Source organism: Ammodytes marinus, assembly GCF_949987685.1.
Source record: "Ammodytes marinus genome assembly, chromosome: 23".
Lineage (NCBI taxonomy): Eukaryota > Metazoa > Chordata > Actinopteri > Uranoscopiformes > Ammodytidae > Ammodytes > Ammodytes marinus.
The window spans coordinates 9621542-9639999 of NC_137227.1; the positions used below are offsets into that span (position 1 = coordinate 9621542).

The 18458-nt window shown below is 39.2% G+C and overlaps 2 protein-coding genes across 4 annotated transcripts in view; both read right to left on the reverse strand.

Annotated features, from left to right (window-relative positions):
- The window catches only part of mta2 (metastasis associated 1 family, member 2), a 37381-nt gene extending 30963 nt beyond the window's left edge, over window positions 1–6418 (reverse strand). Inside the window, exons 1-2 of one of the 3 annotated variants that reach the window (XM_080052072.1) lie at window positions 6367–6418; window positions 6044–6216 (exon numbers count right to left, since the gene is read on the reverse strand). In XM_080052072.1, the coding sequence (XP_079908198.1) occupies window positions 6044–6071 (28 nt within the window). In that variant the 5' untranslated portion in view covers window positions 6072–6216; window positions 6367–6418. Of the gene's footprint in view, window positions 1–6043 lie in introns of all 3 variants that reach the window. The other 2 variants (XM_080052071.1, XM_080052070.1) reach the window with 2 other exon arrangements.
- A 1552-nt stretch (window positions 6419–7970) lies between these two features.
- eml3 (EMAP like 3) overlaps window positions 7971–18458 on the reverse strand; it is a 47894-nt gene continuing 37406 nt past the window's right edge. Inside the window, exons 13-24 of the mRNA XM_080051552.1 lie at window positions 16426–16560; window positions 15523–15661; window positions 15169–15320; window positions 14650–14775; window positions 13659–13790; window positions 13469–13536; window positions 12914–13002; window positions 12115–12212; window positions 10568–10655; window positions 10366–10464; window positions 9726–9856; window positions 7971–9099 (exon numbers count right to left, since the gene is read on the reverse strand). Coding sequence (XP_079907678.1) covers window positions 8899–9099; window positions 9726–9856; window positions 10366–10464; window positions 10568–10655; window positions 12115–12212; window positions 12914–13002; window positions 13469–13536; window positions 13659–13790; window positions 14650–14775; window positions 15169–15320; window positions 15523–15661; window positions 16426–16560 — 1458 coding nt within the window. The 3' untranslated portion in view covers window positions 7971–8898. The remainder of the gene's footprint in view (window positions 9100–9725; window positions 9857–10365; window positions 10465–10567; window positions 10656–12114; window positions 12213–12913; window positions 13003–13468; window positions 13537–13658; window positions 13791–14649; window positions 14776–15168; window positions 15321–15522; window positions 15662–16425; window positions 16561–18458) is intronic.

Here is an 18458-nt window from a genome sequence, read left to right on the forward strand (position 1 = left end):
TGTACATTTTGCATTAGTCCATTGTATACAATTTGGAAAATTACAGAAATAAAATAAACAAGTGAATGTATTTGAGCATATGGTTTCATGTTTTGCATGTTGATGAAGTGGGATGTTCCACTTGCTTCCACTCATGTCAGCCCTGGGAATCTCCCAGCCAATCCAGAATTTGACCATTTTAAAGCTTGTGGAAGTGCAAACGACTAAAGGACTGTACTAACAATTACCAAAGAACTGGAAACGGAGATAATTGAGTAACTGCATGCTTGACACAGACACATACGGCTAGTTTGAAAATGGTTAAGTGGTGAAAATATTGTATTTATACTGTACACATTTTATTTGTTTTAGGGGGTAATTGTTTTTTGCTGCTTGCCCTGTTCACAGGCGTTACATTGCTATGCTCGGGCACTCCTGCCTGCTTGTACAAACTGTGTGATGTCGACCACAATCTACTGCAGCTAAAACACAATGACTATGGATAACCAAATTCTGCAAATAATCTGAACTGAATCCAAACACTGTATCCTGAGGATGTATGTTTATTTGACATGTTTCTTTACTTTTTATGCATCGCTATGGACCCATTTGTGAATCTGAAATAAATTATGGATATCCCTTGAATGGCCACATAGTGTGTTGCTGTGAGTTCACTTTGTCCATGGGCCAGACCAGAAATCGGTACAATCTTGGTGCTCATGTGCACCTCTCGAATATGTATTGATGCGATATACCTTTTATATTTTAAGCTTTATGGTGGTTTTCCCCTCTTACAGCAAAAGTAAGAGCTAGTCATTGAAGGTGAGACACTGCAGGGGAATAGGATATGTTATATTTGTAGATATCATCTTGAAACTTTTCCAGTTGATTACTAGCATTAAAACAATTCGTTTTTGTGTTACCATTTGTTCAGAAATGCTTTATAAATATTCTATTCTGACTGCAGAGATGCTAATTCACGGAAAGGGGTGCATAAAGGGCAACTAGTGAGCTCTTGTAAAGCTGTTGGGAAAGTCCTAAGCCCTCAATTAATTAACATGCTGAAAATTGCTTTTAATTTAAAGGCTCTATCCATCCTGGCTTTATCCAACATCTATATTTTGGTTTGATTTTGCTTTTGCAAATGTTCACAAAATAAGTCACTGTATCCTGAGGATGGATGTTTATTTGACATGTATGGGTCAAATGTATTGGCTTCATATGTTAATATCGTACATAAATTGAAATTGCAAAAAGTGTCCCACATTAGGGCAACTCACCCTACCAATCATTCTTTATTTCAGATTCACAAATAGGTCCATAGCAATGCCAAAAAGTAAAGAAACATGTCAAATAAACATCCATCCTCAGGATACAGTGACTTATTTTGTGAACATTTGCAAAAGCAAAATCAAACCAAAATATAGATGTTGGATAAAGCCAGGATGGATAGAGCCTTTAAATTAAAAGCAATTTTCAGCATGTTAATTAATTGAGGGCTTAGGACTTTCCCAACAGCTTTACAAGAGCTCACTAGTTGCCCTTTATGCACCCCTTTCCGTGAATTAGCATCTCTGCAGTCAGAATAGAATATTTATAAAGCATTTCTGAACAAATGGTAACACAAAAACGAATTGTTTTAATGCTAGTAATCAACTGGAAAAGTTTCAAGATGATATCTACAAATATAACATATCCTATTCCCCTGCAGTGTCTCACCTTCAATGACTAGCTCTTACTTTTGCTGTAAGAGGGGAAAACCACCATAAAGCTTAAAATATAAAAGGTATATCGCATCAATACATATTCGAGAGGTGCACATGAGCACCAAGATTGTACCGATTTCTGGTCTGGCCCATGGACAAAGTGAACTCACAGCAACACACTATGTGGCCATTCAAGGGATATCCATAATTTATTTCAGATTCACAAATGGGTCTATAGCGATGCATAAAAAGTAAAGAAACATGTCAAATAAACATACATCCTCAGGATACAGTGTTTGGATTCAGTTCAGATAATTTGCAGAATTTGGTTATCCATAGTCATTGTGTTTTAGCTGCAGTAGATTGTGGTCGACATCACACAGTTTGTACAAGCAGGCAGGAGTGCCCGAGCATAGCAATGTAACGCCTGTGAACAGGGCAAGCAGCAAAAAACAATTACCCCCTAAAACAAATAAAATGTGTACAGTATAAATACAATATTTTCACCACTTAACCATTTTCAAACTAGCCGTATGTGTCTGTGTCAAGCATGCAGTTACTCAATTATCTCCGTTTCCAGTTCTTTGGTAATTGTTAGTACAGTCCTTTAGTCGTTTGCACTTCCACAAGCTTTAAAATGGTCAAATTCTGGATTGGCTGGGAGATTCCCAGGGCTGACATGAGTGGAAGCAAGTGGAACATCCCACTTCATCAACATGCAAAACATGAAACCATATGCTCAAATACATTCACTTGTTTATTTTATTTCTGTAATTTTCCAAATTGTATACAATGGACTAATGCAAAATGTACATGGGTAACCAAGTAATGAGCATTGGGTTAATGCACTGCCTTTAGTCCTTGAGTGTGATATCTATAGGGTAATTTTAACCGGGATATGAGAGAGATGACCCTTCACATAACCAATGATTTGCATGTGGGATCTGAAGTTGGTTTGGTCCCGTAACAGTATAAACTGGAGATGGTCTAGGTCCACAGGTGCACCATGGCTTTGCTGGTCCGTAGTGCAGTCAGTCAATGATTCAGCAGCATTTCCTAAAGGAGGAAAAATACCATATGTTACAAGAATGACAGAAACCTTATAGGTTACACAATCATGTGACACGAATATACATGTTTTAATAACAATCTCATTACACTTCGAGTGGCTCTTGGTATTCTTAGCATTATTTTATTTTAAATCAGGTCTAGCTGAAAGCACCATAACAGTCAGGGGGAGGCTTGTAGTACCTTTCTTTGACAGCATGTGTTACGTTGTAAACTATGGATAATATAAAAATAAACAAGGTGATGCTAATCATGTTTTACCATGCTAAATTCTTATAATGGCAATCTCCCCTGAAGTGCATAATTATGAAACTCATCTGATCACAATACTTTGGCAATGTTACTGCAATTCTTTAACTACACCAAGCTCACAATACTATCACTTTAACCCTGTAACACCATTTACTAGATACACAGGAGGTGACCAACACACATATTACTAAGAGTAAAACGTTAATTTTTTTTAGAGGTATGCCCCACACATGTATAGCCTGCATTTAAATGACCATCTAATTAGTTGGCATATTGTTGTATTACAATTGAAATATTATATGAAAGGGAGAAGCTTTGCCTGTCGCGGGTCGCGGCATGTCTGTGTGCTAAAAATGATGGCGACAAACTCAAATAATCATGCTTAGTGTGTAACATGTCAGCTAGCTCGCTAAATAGCCTAGCAAGAAATGCTGATTACCCTCGCAGGTGACCAGCGCACAAACTACTGTATGATAGTATAATGGTGGGTCAGCATAACAACATACCTCTCTTATCACCGATACTCAGCTCCGCTAGTCTGCAGCCAGCTGCTTTCCTGCTCACTAACGAGGAATAATGTCCGACGAACTCGAGAATGAGCTTGAGCTGTGGACAGCTTTTTTTCTCTCCTCTGTTCGTGTGACAGGCCTCCAAATGAACCAATGAGGTGGCCGCCCCTAAACAAGCTCTTTTGATTGGTCAAGGGGACCATGTGGTTCGCCGATAGATAAAGGCTGCGCCGCGAGTGCGCCATCTGCTGGTGGACCTGTCTAACTGCACCTAAAGATACAGAATTAAAAAATACAGACCTCATTTTACAGGTGGCGTTTTGCAGATCCCTGCGGCACGAATGGGACAATATTCCGTGAGCGCACAGGAAGCGATCCACAAATGCGCAGAGCCAGTTTCACATGTAGAAATGGTTCTGTAAATGTGTAAATAAGAGTTGACATGTCTTTTTTTGTGGTGAAACTATTTGCATTAAAAAAAAATTAAAAAATTATGCAAAATTAAAATACACATTTACAGACTAAATTCTACATATTTGCAAATCGCTTTTTCTTTGTGTGGATATAACTTTACAAAACACAATTACACACATACAAATTATTGCACTTCACATTTGTAACGCTTGTTCTACAGATCTCGGTGGTAGAAGTTGGACAAAATTATGTAAAAATGTAATGTGGCTCACAAACTCACAGGAGGCAATCCACAAATATGCAAACCCCTTTTCACAAGCAGAAACAGATCCGTAAATGCGTAAATATGACTTTGTATTTTCAGAGTAAGTTCTACATATTTGCAAGTCAAAAATTACAGGTTTGTGGATAGTGAAATACGCGTGAATCATGATACACACTTGTCAATTGTCTTCTGTGCTTTTACAAAACTGTTTTGCTTTCACAGATATTAAAGTCTAATAAACTCTTCCATAATCCTAAATCTTTTTCTGTTATAAAATAGCAGGGAAGTATGGGGATTGGAACACGGATCAGGTTTCATGCAGAGTCAGACCGAGCCAATAATATACAATGCAAGCACTGCACCTGGCTGGAGTTAAGTAGTGAGCATTTGTGTAAATTATGATCAATGGTTCAATTTCAACCCAATGTAATGTTCCACCACTAACACAGACACAAGGTTGCAATCTTCCAGACTTTCTGTGACAGCATAGGCTACTAAACAGTGTACAAACTGCAATGTGGTGCACAATGCAACCTCAGAGCAAACATGTTTACATTGTAAACGTGTTTGTTAATTTTTTCATAAAATTTGACCAAATCAAGTGAATTATGAAGCCTATTTTGCAGCAGAGTAGTGTTTTCACAACATGACTTTAATAGCCTATCAACTCTTGTGTCCGGTAAGGTAAGTCACAAGCACTAAAAGGATAAAGTAACAAATCAGCCAACACAGTGAAAATAGGTGAAAATAAGGCACTCTGGGCCTTTTAACTGTCACTAAGTGCTGTGGAAAGTCACAGTTAATGATATACCATTATTTCATGTTGCTGAGATGCTTCCATCCAGTGGCAAAGTAGCGGTACATTATGAAATGAAAAGTCTAGCTCACTCACACTGAAATTGTTCCACCGGTAGCAAGTTTGTGTCAGCTAAATTAAGTTTATGGGAGTAATTAAAAGCTAAGTTTCTCTTGCAGTGTTTCATATAAAATAGTTAAAGAAGGTAGTTGTTCTAAGTAAAAGTATTATATCCATTATCTGCTATTTTACCATACTAGTTTTACGTAGGCTAGAGCTGAGGTAATAAAACAGCTATGGCAGTTAGCTAGCAAGGCTAATGCAACCCATTGCATATGGAGTGATGTGGCGAAGGCGATAATGAAATTAATCCAGCCCGCCGACACAGCTAGCCCACCAGCTTTAGCAAGCTACCACACACTTTGCTACAATTTGTAGGATGCTGACCTCTTAACAGCTAGCTAGAAGCTAGCTCATTAGCACGGTGTTAACTTCCAGGACGTCACCTTTTGCAGACTTGACGCCAGAAAATGTGACACATTATGATTGATTCGCTTAGTTGCAACAACACATGTGATTCTCTAAACGGTTGTATGCACCTGGTTGCATTAATTTGATATTACATTTCAACTTTTAGAACCGGCTCGCGCTGCAGCCAGTCCGCTGGGAGCAGCGTATTTCGGTGGTGGAGGAAACTAGTCGGCATATCTCGCCAATCTGTTGTAAAAGTTGATATTTTCTACACCTCCGCACTATTTGTTGTGTAATATACGTGCAGTAGCGTTTCCTGGTGAGTACAAGTGATTTAGGAACTCATCCATAGCGCTGGAGTTATTTACATTGGTCCATTGGCTAAGGATAAGTCATTGTTGGATGTTTTAACAGACTTGACGTTCTTTTATGCCAGAGTGAACGCACGTACGGACGGCTAGGCGAGAGCTAGCATTAGTTAGCTGCTAACCGAACAGACAGCTAGCGGCTAGCTAGCCACCTTACTGTCGAAGCGAATAATCACGTTGTGGGGGGTGTCTTAAAAATGTAAAACATTCCTTACCTCCCACTCGGTACATGTTGGCCGCCATTCTCTTGTAACCTTTGGCGAAAGCAGTCCCAGGGTATTCCCCGCTCGGCTAGAAAAAGGTCGACGGAGCTCTATTTTATTCCTTCATTTATCGTAGAAACCCCCGCCGTGAAACAAAGCCGGCTCCGGCCACTACGAGCCTAGCTCTGGCGGGCAAAAAGTTGAAAGTTTCCGTTAGTAACGTTCCGGAGGTTATCCCCAAAATATCAAACTCTTTGTTTTCGGTCCCTCCGGCGACCTTCCTCTCCTCTTCCTCACTCACTCACTCATTCATACACGGCTAGCCTGTCTCTTACTCCACTCTTCCTCCCATCCTCCGCTCCCAGCTTCATCCTCCTCTTCTTCACCTCCGCTCTGTTCAACACACACACTCGCACACAGTAAACGCACACACTCACTGGCCCCCTTCGCTCGTGCTCAAATCGTCATCTTCGGAGGCTGTCGACAATCTCCGGTATCTCGCAATTAACTTTTTGGCTGGCCCTTATTGTTTAATAATCATCCTGTTAACATCATATTTACGGACATTACACTTTATACGTTTATGAAACACAAACATGCATACACTACTACAATGCGTAGGCATTTATTTAATGACCAGAGAGTAGCCTACTTTCATTGGTTTTGGGAGCTCAAAGGGCAATGTAGAACATTGGTCAGAGAGGAATAAGGTAAACATAAAAGTTAAACTTTTCCCACATAGGCGTATCAGAAAGGCACGTAAAGAAAAGTGGGTTCTTGCCAAAAACAGACAAAGCAGGAAATTGAATAGCCTATGTAAAAACACACACACAGCCTATATAAAAACACAAACTGCAATAGGCCTACATAAATAGTAATACAATGGTGTAACAAAATGATTACTTTGGGCTGTGAGCAATTAAACCAAAGAGGAATGTTTGCTTCTAAAATTGTCTAATATGAGTAGCCTACTTTTTATTGCACGGAAGACCATTGCTGTGTGGAATTTTTTTTTTATGAATTGTTGGGAATGATAAAAATAAAGACTTGTGTTATGTGATCAAAATAAAAATTATCACATTTTGAAATTGTAATTATGAGATAATAAGGCAATATGAAGAGTGAGGAAGACAGAAACATGAACTTTGAAATGTAAAAAAATTATTATAATTATGAAATATTAAGTCACATGGCAGTCAGTCAAAGTCGTGGAAGTAATTTAAGAAAGCAAAACCGCTAAAGTAAGAAATTAATTTGATCAAGTGAAGATTTTTGCAGTTGTTCACTTTTTGCATATATTTTATTTGTACTTATTCATACTATAACACCTTTATACTGTTGAGTAAAGCATTTAAAATAGTTCCATATTAACTTCTTCCATCACTATCCAGTCTTGACCCTGAGGTTTGGAACAACTGACTAACTTGCCTATTATCTCAGATGGAAAAACATCTGATAAGACCAGCTAGAAGAGAACTTGTTTATTGCAGCATCACAAAGACAGACATAAGTACTGATTCATTTGGAAAAGTATAAAATACATTGTAAAATACATTTTTAAAATAAAAAAAGATTGAGTGGGTCCAAAGACCCTAAACATGTATTTATTTTATATTAAAATATATATAACTAATTTATTATTATAATACGTATTCTTTTGTTTAAGGGTATCTGTGTGTATTTTCTGAAAATCGATCAAGTTTACCAAAAAAATAAAAGGTGTACAAAAGTTGAGGGAATAGTATTGAGAGAGCTAAAAAGGCTTCCTGATGTTCAGCACCTGGAATACATAATATTAATTCATTCAATGAACTGAACTGAATATGAAGAGCAAAAACATACTAATCCTAAAGCGCCTATGTTTCAGCCTGGGACGTCCTGTTCTGGAGCAGCACTGCCCACTAGTGACACTTCACACACAATACACTTTCCAGTCCTCTAGTTATTTATTGGGAGTTTGACAGAGTTACAACATCACAGTAATCATTTTCAAGTGCACTGATCTACTGTTAAAGAGAAATTAATTAGTCACAAAAGCTGTAAGTTTAATTTCATTGGTACAGTTTTTTTCTCACAGTCTTTCTAATAAACGCAAGCATTAAAAACAGCTTCAATATTAGCTGAGATGTCAACCAAACACTGCTTAAAATGCATATAAAAAAAAAGGTAAAAACATTATGAAAACGTCTTTTATAGGCCCAGATGGCATGCGCTACAATGCAGCACTTTGGTAAGTTTGATAAAGGAGACAGGACTTTAAGCGCAGGAATGTTCACTGGAGCCAAGTCTTTTGTCATCACCACAGAACAGAAGTCAGTTCATGTTCTGTACCAGCAAACACACACACTACCACTTCTTCTATACATCCTCATCCAACGGCACAACAACAAAGGGTCTGCGTTAAAGTCAACCATTCTGGAGAATGCTTGTTGACAAAATCACTAAAATCGAATGAATATCTCTTTGCGATCCCGCTACCTGTCCGCACTGTGTTACTACACAGCCTTTTGCCCTGTAAACGGGTATGTAAACAAAAGGGCAAAAAAACATGCCTGTTTACAATGCCTAGCATTTTGCTAAAAGTGATTTTGTCAACAAACATTCTCCAGAATCGCTGACCTTTCCACCCTTTAAGAGAAGAATCACGGTTGTCCAGTTTTTGACAAGGATTTACATGTATTACAGAGGTGTGTAAGTGTAAACTTTAATATGGACGTTTTCCTCTCCACGTTCTGTCTTAAACCGGACGCAGCAGTGGTTAGCATCTAGGCACGACCGCTTGTCCGCTGACTAACGAACACACTTCATTGGCTGAGTGTCAACAGCTTATCTCCCCCCTACGACGTCACTGTTCATAGGGGCTCTCTCTAGCTGGTGTTGGGCTCTGGAGAGCTTGTGGAGGCAGATGAAGCTGAAGCCAGTCTGTCCCTGCTGCTCTCTCCCCCAGTCACCCTCCACTGCAGGATACAGGTGTCCTTCCCCCCCATAGACAGCAGGTGGGAGTCGCTGTGGGTGAAGCACACGTTGGTCACGTGGCTGCCGTGGCCCTCGTACTTGTGGCTGGGGGCCTGGAGGGGAATGGAAAGAATAGGTTAACCCCCCATGAATATCCAAGTTCAATTTAAGACTTTTTAATACATTTTTTATGCCCATTAAAATGAACATTAATGGCAACATCATAGACATACTGGCAGAAGTAGGAAGGATATAATGGTAATTCTGACACTTTGACGTACTTCAAACTCACATTTTAAACTCGCATTGATGTACCGTAATAGTAGCTTGGTGAAGTTTGTGTATACTCGAACTGCTTATTTGTCACATAACAAACCCTCTCCAAGGGCAATCAAAAAAATGTAAGACCTTAGTAAAGGAAGTTCAATACTTTGCAGAAAAATGCAATACTTTTAAGGTCTTATTTTGACAATATTAAATTCAATGCTTTTTTAAATGCTTATATGACCATGTGGGTACCCGGTAACTGTAATCTAGCACAAAGCACCTTTCCAGTACTATACTCTCCTGATCTGATCCTAACAATCACTTAGCACTCCACCATTTTTAAATTCAGTTAGGTTCATATGTGTCAATCCAAACCAGGTTTTTCTTCTTTTCGTTAAAGACTAATATTTGCACTGCATGTAAAAAGGCAGCCAAAATCAACAGTTAGGGTAATCTTGCACACACACAGTACCTTAGGTTTGGGACAGGGGTACTGGAAGAGGTGGACTTTACAGAAGTCATCGGCCACAGCCACCAGCTTCTCTCCGTTAGAGCGACACAGCGCGTTGATGTCTGTGCCATCGGAGCCCTCCAACCACACCCCTGGAACGCCACGGAAACACAGTCAATACATCCATCTCACATATTTTTTCAATGAATTTTCAAGAAAATTCCATGACATTTTACCCAAATTCCATAAAAATTTTTAAGTAGCTGAAATAATGTAGGCCTCGAGTCGATAATGAGACTTAACTGTCTTTCTCTAGAGCCATGTGTTATATTTGTCGTTCAAAAGCCATACATTATTGAGAAACATGCTTCCCAGGCATTCCTGCAGCACTAGATTTTAAACAACAGTAATTCAAGGAACTATTTTGCATGGCATTAGACACTTTTTGTGATTCTTAAGAAACATGTTTTAAACACGAGTGAAAATGAGTGTAACTTCAAAACCTTTCTATAAACATTCAGTTCATTCCAAAACATTTCCAGGCATGGAAAACAGTTATTTGTTTCATACAATCTTATTAAGTTTTGGGCGTGGGAACTCTGGACCTAGTAGTAGAATAGTCAAAACGCATGCAAGAAAACAAACATTCTCCATTTCTTACCCACGACATGGAAGCCCAGCACGCACGTGTACGAGGCCCACTCTCTGTCTTTACTCTCAAAGCGATTCCTCAACAGTTTGCACCCCCCTGCTATGTCCCCTGTCAAAACACAGTCATCACATTCATTGTCACGGTCACAGCAGGACATTGGCAAGCTGTCTAAAGGAATAAAGTACAGAAAAAGATGGACATGTTCACTTACAGTAAAGGATCTCATAGTCGCCTGAATTAGACATAATGTATTTTCCATCTTTGGACCAATCCAGGTGAGTTATGAAGCTGGAGTGACCCTGATAGGACAGATTAAGCACAAAAAACGTCACATAATGCTCTCCGACAAGGATAGTGTTATTTGATGTTTTTGCTATTGTCAAAAATGTCCCCTACAGACCCAAATCAATAATAGGTTAATCTGTCTTATTTCTGACCTGATTTGGTGTGTTTTGTCGTGTAAAGCTGTGGGCTTAGGGCAAGCTTTAGGTATTTTTCTTTTTAAATGTAATTTATCCACAATATAAATGCAACACTATTGACTTCATATGTCTGATTGCAAAAAGACTGATCTTTCCGTCCTTGTGCTGACTCTGAATGTTGTCTGATCTACATGAAAAACATGACGTCACAAACACATACACAGACACACTCACAGTTTTGTATTTTTTTGTTTACACTGAATTAGTTAACGTCAGAAACGTGTTTATTTATAGAAACTTTTTTTTTTTTAACAACTCACAAATCTATAGTTTCATTTTGAAAATAGGCTTACTGTAGTATTCAACAAGCATTACTCATTCAGGAGGAAATATTGCATTTGTTGGGGACCGTTGTCAGTGGCGGATCAGTCAATGGTAATAGAGGAAGGTGTCATTGTCACCCAATGAAACAGTGTGGCTTATTGATTGGTTTTCAATACTGTATTCTAAACAATGGAGCTCCACGGTAAAGAGGGATATGATATATAGCAGGCTTTGAATACAAACAATACTTGTTATTCAATGCAATTTTGACTATAAGGGAAAAAAAAGTAGCCTGGAAATCCTGACCCTGATATCTTGAACGATAGAGGGTCTGGCGACGATCAATAGTAATTTCCAACTCTAGGGGCGGCTCCTACTCGTGCATTTCAAATGCCACTGCACGCAGTTGGATAGCACTACAACCAATCAGAGCGATGCACAAGTGACGTAAGCCCCGTTCGTTTAGCGAACAGCTGTTAAACTGTTCAATTAAACGTTTGCCGTTGTCGGTCGGCAAAACAGAACATTCCACTTATTTGCTAGTGAAAGCTATGAGTCCCGTCTTCCAATTCGTTAAGGGTCGAGGCCAAAGCAGTCTCAAACTCACACAACATATCCGCAGCCATCTTTGATGTTTACTATCACAGCTTCGACGTCGCATGCACGTCACTGTCGTCATCCGGTTACGTCCTCCCCAGAGCACCATATAAAGGGCTCTGGCGCGCCCATATTAGATAGAACCAATTGAAACGTTATACCAGATTTCTGGTAGTCTTGATAAGCTTCAACGGAGCGTCTCCAGACCAACACGCGCAGCAAATTTAATTTGCCAGCGCCTAGTGGCAGGTCTGGGAATGCCAGGCTAAAAAAAAAGAGCATTACCAGAGTAATACTTTAAATCCGGTAATCTTCTTAATATTGCAAAACACACTTAGAGAAAGTCAGACTGGATGGAGAGAAACCCTTAAGGAACAAAGGGGTACATTGAGACGTGATTCCATATTGAACTCACATTACATTTCCCGAAGCGGTTGTAACGCCGCCCGCTCTCCGTCACAGTATAGATGTAGATAAAGTTGTCATGGGATCCCACCGCTAAGAAGCTGCCATCTATAAACACAAGAGAACGTTCACACAGTTAACAAAGGGGGATTCCCACAATATCTTTCTAGTCTCTAGGGTCCATGCTTTTTCAATCAGTACAAAAACTGCACTGAAACTGAGTTTAGAGAGATGTTTTGTCTTTTAATCACTCCCTCCCTCATTTCCTGTCATCTCTCCACTGTCACTATCCAATACAATTCCCTAAAATAATGTAGGTAATAAAGAAATAAACCCACAGCTGTATTTTCTTTTCCACAAATGCAGTACAATCTCAAAGTGCATGTGTTTTGTGTAGTGAAGCTCATTAAAGGTGGAGTCAGCGATTCTGGAGAATGCTAGTTGACAAAATCGCTTTTTGTCAAAATCAGTGAATATCTGATACAAGATCACTGTGTGTGCTGAAAATAAATCCAGTGTTTATGCACAGCCATGCCATATTATGTGTTACTAAGGCTGTGTATTAACACTGGATTTTTTTTGTTTGTTTGCGCACACAGTACGGACATGTAGTGGATCATGAGAAGATATTATTCACTGATTTTGACAACAAGTGAATTGCTGACTCCACCTTTAATAGGGACCCACAGGCAGACTGAACATAAAGAGCCTAAAGTCACACACTGACATCCTGTCTTCTCCTGAAACCTTCTCACAGCTGTAATTCCTACAGTCAAAATTCAGACAATACTTAGACAATGGAGCCTGACCTGGTGAGTATCTCATGACAGACAGCTGCTCGTTCCCATCCGTAGACTCGGAGACCACCTCTTTGGTCAGCAGGTCAAGGACCTGCCACCTGGGAGGGAGAGGAGAGGTTAACACAGGCAGACAGCAATGACAGCTGACTGGACCATTATCTGTTCATATATATATCTGTTTATATTGAAAACAGAGCTAGGGTCAAGACATGGATAGCCATACTAGCCTAGGTCAGCGTAAAGACTGGACACATTTGTTTTGGTCGTAAGGGCATTTAAGGTCGAAACTAGGTCAAAATTCAAATAATTTGATAATATATTTTAAATGAGCTTTTAATTTGTATTTTAATTGTTGTATACATAACTTGTATATCTAAATATTATTTACTGAAGAAATATATTGCAGTTTGCAAAAGATTGAGAACAAAAAATATATATATATTCCGAATACTGATTTGAGGTTAGAATTCTAACTTAACAAACGAGTGTTCGAATATTAAAATAATTCGGGCCAGCCCTACTGTACATACTTTATATATTGCTATAAGTGTAACAGCGTATTACCTTCCTGTGCTGAGGCCGACTGACACCACTGATCCATTAGGGCAGAAACCAGCACACAGCCCGTAGTCCTGTTACAGACACACACCACTTATTGACAGTCTGAAGGTCAACAATTGAATTGAGTATAAATATATGTTTAGTCAAATATAAGTATAGTTATACATAGGAGTCCAGCATCAGTGTGTCCTACCTCCAGGGTGATGCACCAGTCCAGCTTGTGTTCCTCTGTGTTCCACAGACACACCTGTCTGTCGTGACCACAGGTGAGGAAGTTGTTCTGAGAGGGGTGAGCAGCCAGCCCCCACATCTCATCTACATGACCCTGAGAGACACACACACACACAAACACACACGCGATCAGTTTTCGTCTTGTTTAGTATACAAATGCTACTTTAGTTTTTCTGTTGTCGTACAAACAGTGTAAAAGCAAAACAATATTAATTTCTAAAAATACAAATGTTTTCATCCATTTTCAAATCAATGCTCATTCTCTACCACATGTGTGTGGCGAGGTGCAGTGATAACTGTTGCTTCCAGGGGTCACTAGCAGGGCTTTAGATTTCTTGGTTGTGTTTTTCTGTCTGTCTGGTTTCAGTTTCCCACAAATAAATCTAAAATGTGAGCAGGAAGCCAAATTCCAGTGGTCAGTAGAGACAATGTGAAAAAAACTATGCATTCTGATGCAAGCTGTTGGGTCTAAACAGAGATGGTAGACTATAGTTTGAGGTCATTGAGTTTCTAAAAGTTACACAACCAAAACACCTCAGAAACTGACATGACTTCAGATGAGGTGGAAATGCAGGAATTGCCATAAATCCTAATCCTAATAATCAATGTTGGTACAATACATAACAGTACAAATGAAGGAATTTAGCAGCTATGTCTGGCATTGAGGATGACAGTGGGGCAACATCCTTGATCTTTTTCATAGTTAGTGATTGACGTGGGCTAATTCGATGTAACATTATACATATAAATTCATTACACTAACCATAGATTGTCTTAAATGCACATCATGTTCAAGCTGTGGTAAATCCCCTGCAAACCTTGTACATAGGTTTTGGTCACCCTCAACATTGACAAACGATTGGTCCAGAATGTTTGACACATTTAAAAAAAAGATTACAATGTTTGTGATAGCTGTCATTTTTGGTATCCCATCCTATATTATTAGAGCATACCTGCACTATGGGCACAAATCCATCGGAGAAAGTGCCTCTGAGGATGGCGTTACGGGTCGTACCAACTAATAGTTCTTCCCCATCCACATCTGCAATGGTCCGGACCGCACCATACTGTTCTGGAATCTGGACAAATAATTATACTCATCAACAAGTTTTTTTCCCTCTTATTTAAATATGACTCCAAAGAGACACAGACACACGTTTACGGCTATACTTGTGAGGACATTCATTGACATAATGCATTCCCTAGCCCCTTACCGTAACCCTAACCATCAAATCTTAAAAATGCCCAAACCCAACCTTCTAACTAACCCTTACCTAAACATTAGTCAGTTCCGAACCTTAAAACCTACAGTACAGTTAACCCCTCAAACAGCTACTTTGAGAGGCATGTCCCAAAGTGAGAACCAGCCAAAATGTCCCCAATTTAAAAAAAATGTCCTCCAAACTCAAATTGGTTCTTACAAAAATAGCTGGACAAGTACACACACACACACACACACAGTTATGGTTCACCTCACACTCTCTCTCAGGTGCCAGGTCTGCACTCCAGCGGATGATCTTGCGGTCCTTCCCTCCTCCGCTCAGCAGCCCCCCGCCCTGCAGGTTGCACAGGGTGAACACGCTGCCTTCATGGGCTCTGGTCTGTCGCATGATCTGGAAGGTCTCTGTGAGAAATGACAGAAAAGGGAAGGCAGAGAATCTGTGTGTAAGGTGACAAATGAAAAGCTAACGCGTTGTCAACCTTTAACCCCGATAAGAGGAACAATGTATCAGAAATATACTGGAAATAAAAATGTGAATTTGTCCTCACAGATATGCTTCATGTAGCCATTTCATTTGATATCTATTTCGGTGGACAGCACTGACCTTTGGCCCCTTTACCAAGAGTTTTGACATCGGCGGCTGATTTTCCCCACGTCAGGATGTTTCCTTCAGAGTCTCCGGTCAGAACGTCTCCCGTCATGCTGAACACAAAGCACTGGATGAACTTGGGCTTCTTGTATTTCTGAAAAGAAAAGGAGATACTTAGAACTTAGAATTTGACCCATTGTTAGTAGAGGTTTTAAATAGAGAAAGGGCTATAATTTACTAATAATCGATCAATCAAACGTTATTTATATAGCACTTTTAATTCACAAAAGGGCAGCCTTTCAAACCCCCCAACAGAGTAGTAAATTACTTAGTAATTCATGGGTAGACAGATTAATGGCATTTTGAGAATATGGGCACAGCCAATATCTGAGCTCACAAGGCCGATTATAAAAAATAAAAAAAATAATGTCTGCAGGCAGCCTCGTCAGTGTGGCTGCTGTGGAAAAATATCAGCGCCTTTTTAATTTTTAACCAAAATATTTACCTTGTGTTTTTTTTTTCTATTTGAATCATTACAGACAGCTGGGCAGAAATCCAGAAATCCCTTATGGCAATATTTTACAGAGCCAACACCAGGAACTGCTATGTAAAATAGACTGCTATCTAAAAATCATCCGGCCACTGAAAAACCCCCTCATAGATCAGTCCAACAGTGTTTAATTTCTCTCTAAACAGAATCCATGTGGTTACTCTCTACTTTCAGTCCTCTTTGTTTATGCTCATGCGCCATTTCCTTGTTGGTTTCAAATTGAGGAAGTGGCAAACATTAATTTGTAATATAAACGCGTACATAGACGATAGGGGAACTGAAGAGAATTGAAAGATAGAGGAAATTAGCGAAACATTTTCACTGTCATGATAAACTGACTTTGAGTAAATGTTAAAAGTGTGTCTCACCCCAAATATGCCTTGTTTCTTGGTGAACTGTCCGGCGGTGAGCGTCCAGAAGTAGACGTGGGATTTCCCACAGGTGATGATGGTGGTGTTGTCGTTAGGGTTGAACTCCACAGCGAACACAGCCTCGTTGGTATTCTAACAAAAACACAAACAAACATGTGTTTAGTAATATTACAATCTGGAATGATTCAGGCTTCAGTCAAGACTAACCCATGCCTGGCAGAATCAGAATGGTTGCTAACATAACTCATAATTAAGACAGCTGAGAATCTGAGGCTCTTACATGCTACTAGCTAGGTGTAGGTTATAATATAAATACTGGGTGTAAACATACAGTACGAGGAAATATACTATGGAAATATAAAGAAAAATATCGAAGCAATGTTTACAAATCTTGATTATAGCTATGCCATTATTTTTTAATGCACGAGAAAATTATTTTCCCTCATTATACATTGTTAATGTATATAAATGAACACATTAAAGACATACTTTACATATTATGGTGTTTTAAAACAGATATGGCTAAGAGTCAAAGAGTGAAGGCAGCTGCTGGAAACAAGGTTGAAAAGAGCAGTAAGAAATTGTATTGAGTTGTAATTCTCTGTTGAATCACATCTATGATCCACACAAAATCAAAAACTATTTAAATGATTGCTATTGAAAAGTCATTATCTCTTTTTCTTTCATATCAACCAAGACTCATTGTTGTTCATTGTGTTGATTAAGGTGGAAAGACCCTCCTCCCCTTTCTACTTCTCTATGGGTCAAAGAGTTTATGGAATAGATGAAGCTAGAGAAGATAAGATATTCTGTCCAAGGGTCTGTAATGAGATACTACGTCATCTGAGGCAGCCTTTCCTTACATTTGTAAAAGAAAAATGTAAGAGAAAGTAAACCAGTAACATATGTCCCCTTTTATTTCTATGTATTGTTTTTTGTTTATATTAATGTTAATGTATTTTCATTACAATTATAATGAAGAATTTCAGCTGTTTACATATTCTTGTAATTTGGATATCTTTATCACATTCAGTGGTGCATGTCTAAGGGTGGGTACTCGGGTTACTGGTACTTTTGGTACTTTGTACATTGAGAAAACTTTCAATAAGCTATAGAGCTATAGATGAAATGGATGTGTGTAATGTGAAAGACTTAAACTATGTTTATACAATGTACAACGATTTTAATCAAAAGCTTAAGACTCGGAGCGACTTACAATATTTGCCACACACATACACAGACACAGACACAGACACACACACACACATGGCAGCCAAACATTGGAGGTCATTTGGGGTTCAGTGTCTTGCCCTATGACACCTCGACATATGGCAGGTGGTGGTGATCAAACCGCCAACCGTCCTGGGGCCAGCAAAAAAATGGTTTTCCACCGCGCCCACGCATAAATGCTTACCCAAAAAACTAGATATTCATATACGTGGCGAAGAAACATTGTTTTGGTCGTACCGCTCTGCAATAGTGCTGCACTTACTGCCATCTCCATAAGGCAGCAGACTAACTATGCATAAGTACCTCATACAACCCCACCTCAAAATACTGAACGATCCCTTTAAGCATATGTTTGCTAACACTTATTAACTCATTAGTTGTAACAACATGATAAGGTGATACTTTATTAGATGTTGTGTTTTCCCCCTGGTTGTGCTTTGCAGAAGTTACATTTGTGCAACTCATATTTTTAAGGACCTCAAAGATAGCCATTAAGGATTTTTCTTCTTCTTGAGTTGTTTTTCACCACAAGTTGTAGACACACACACAATGTAAACACATATCTTTGGTGACCATGTTGTGTACAGTATGTACAGAAAAGTGCAGACACAAAAAGCTCCATTCATGGCCGTGCTTACTGTATAAAGTGGCATATGGACTATTCCACTGCGGAAGGGGGTTTATAATTATCTGGTTCCTGTTGGATGATCGCGTGTGTTTACACAGTGTGTGGGTCAGCGTTTAGCCCTGTCCAGCACACTGAGCGGTCAGTTGGATGCTACCGTTACACAAAACTCAAG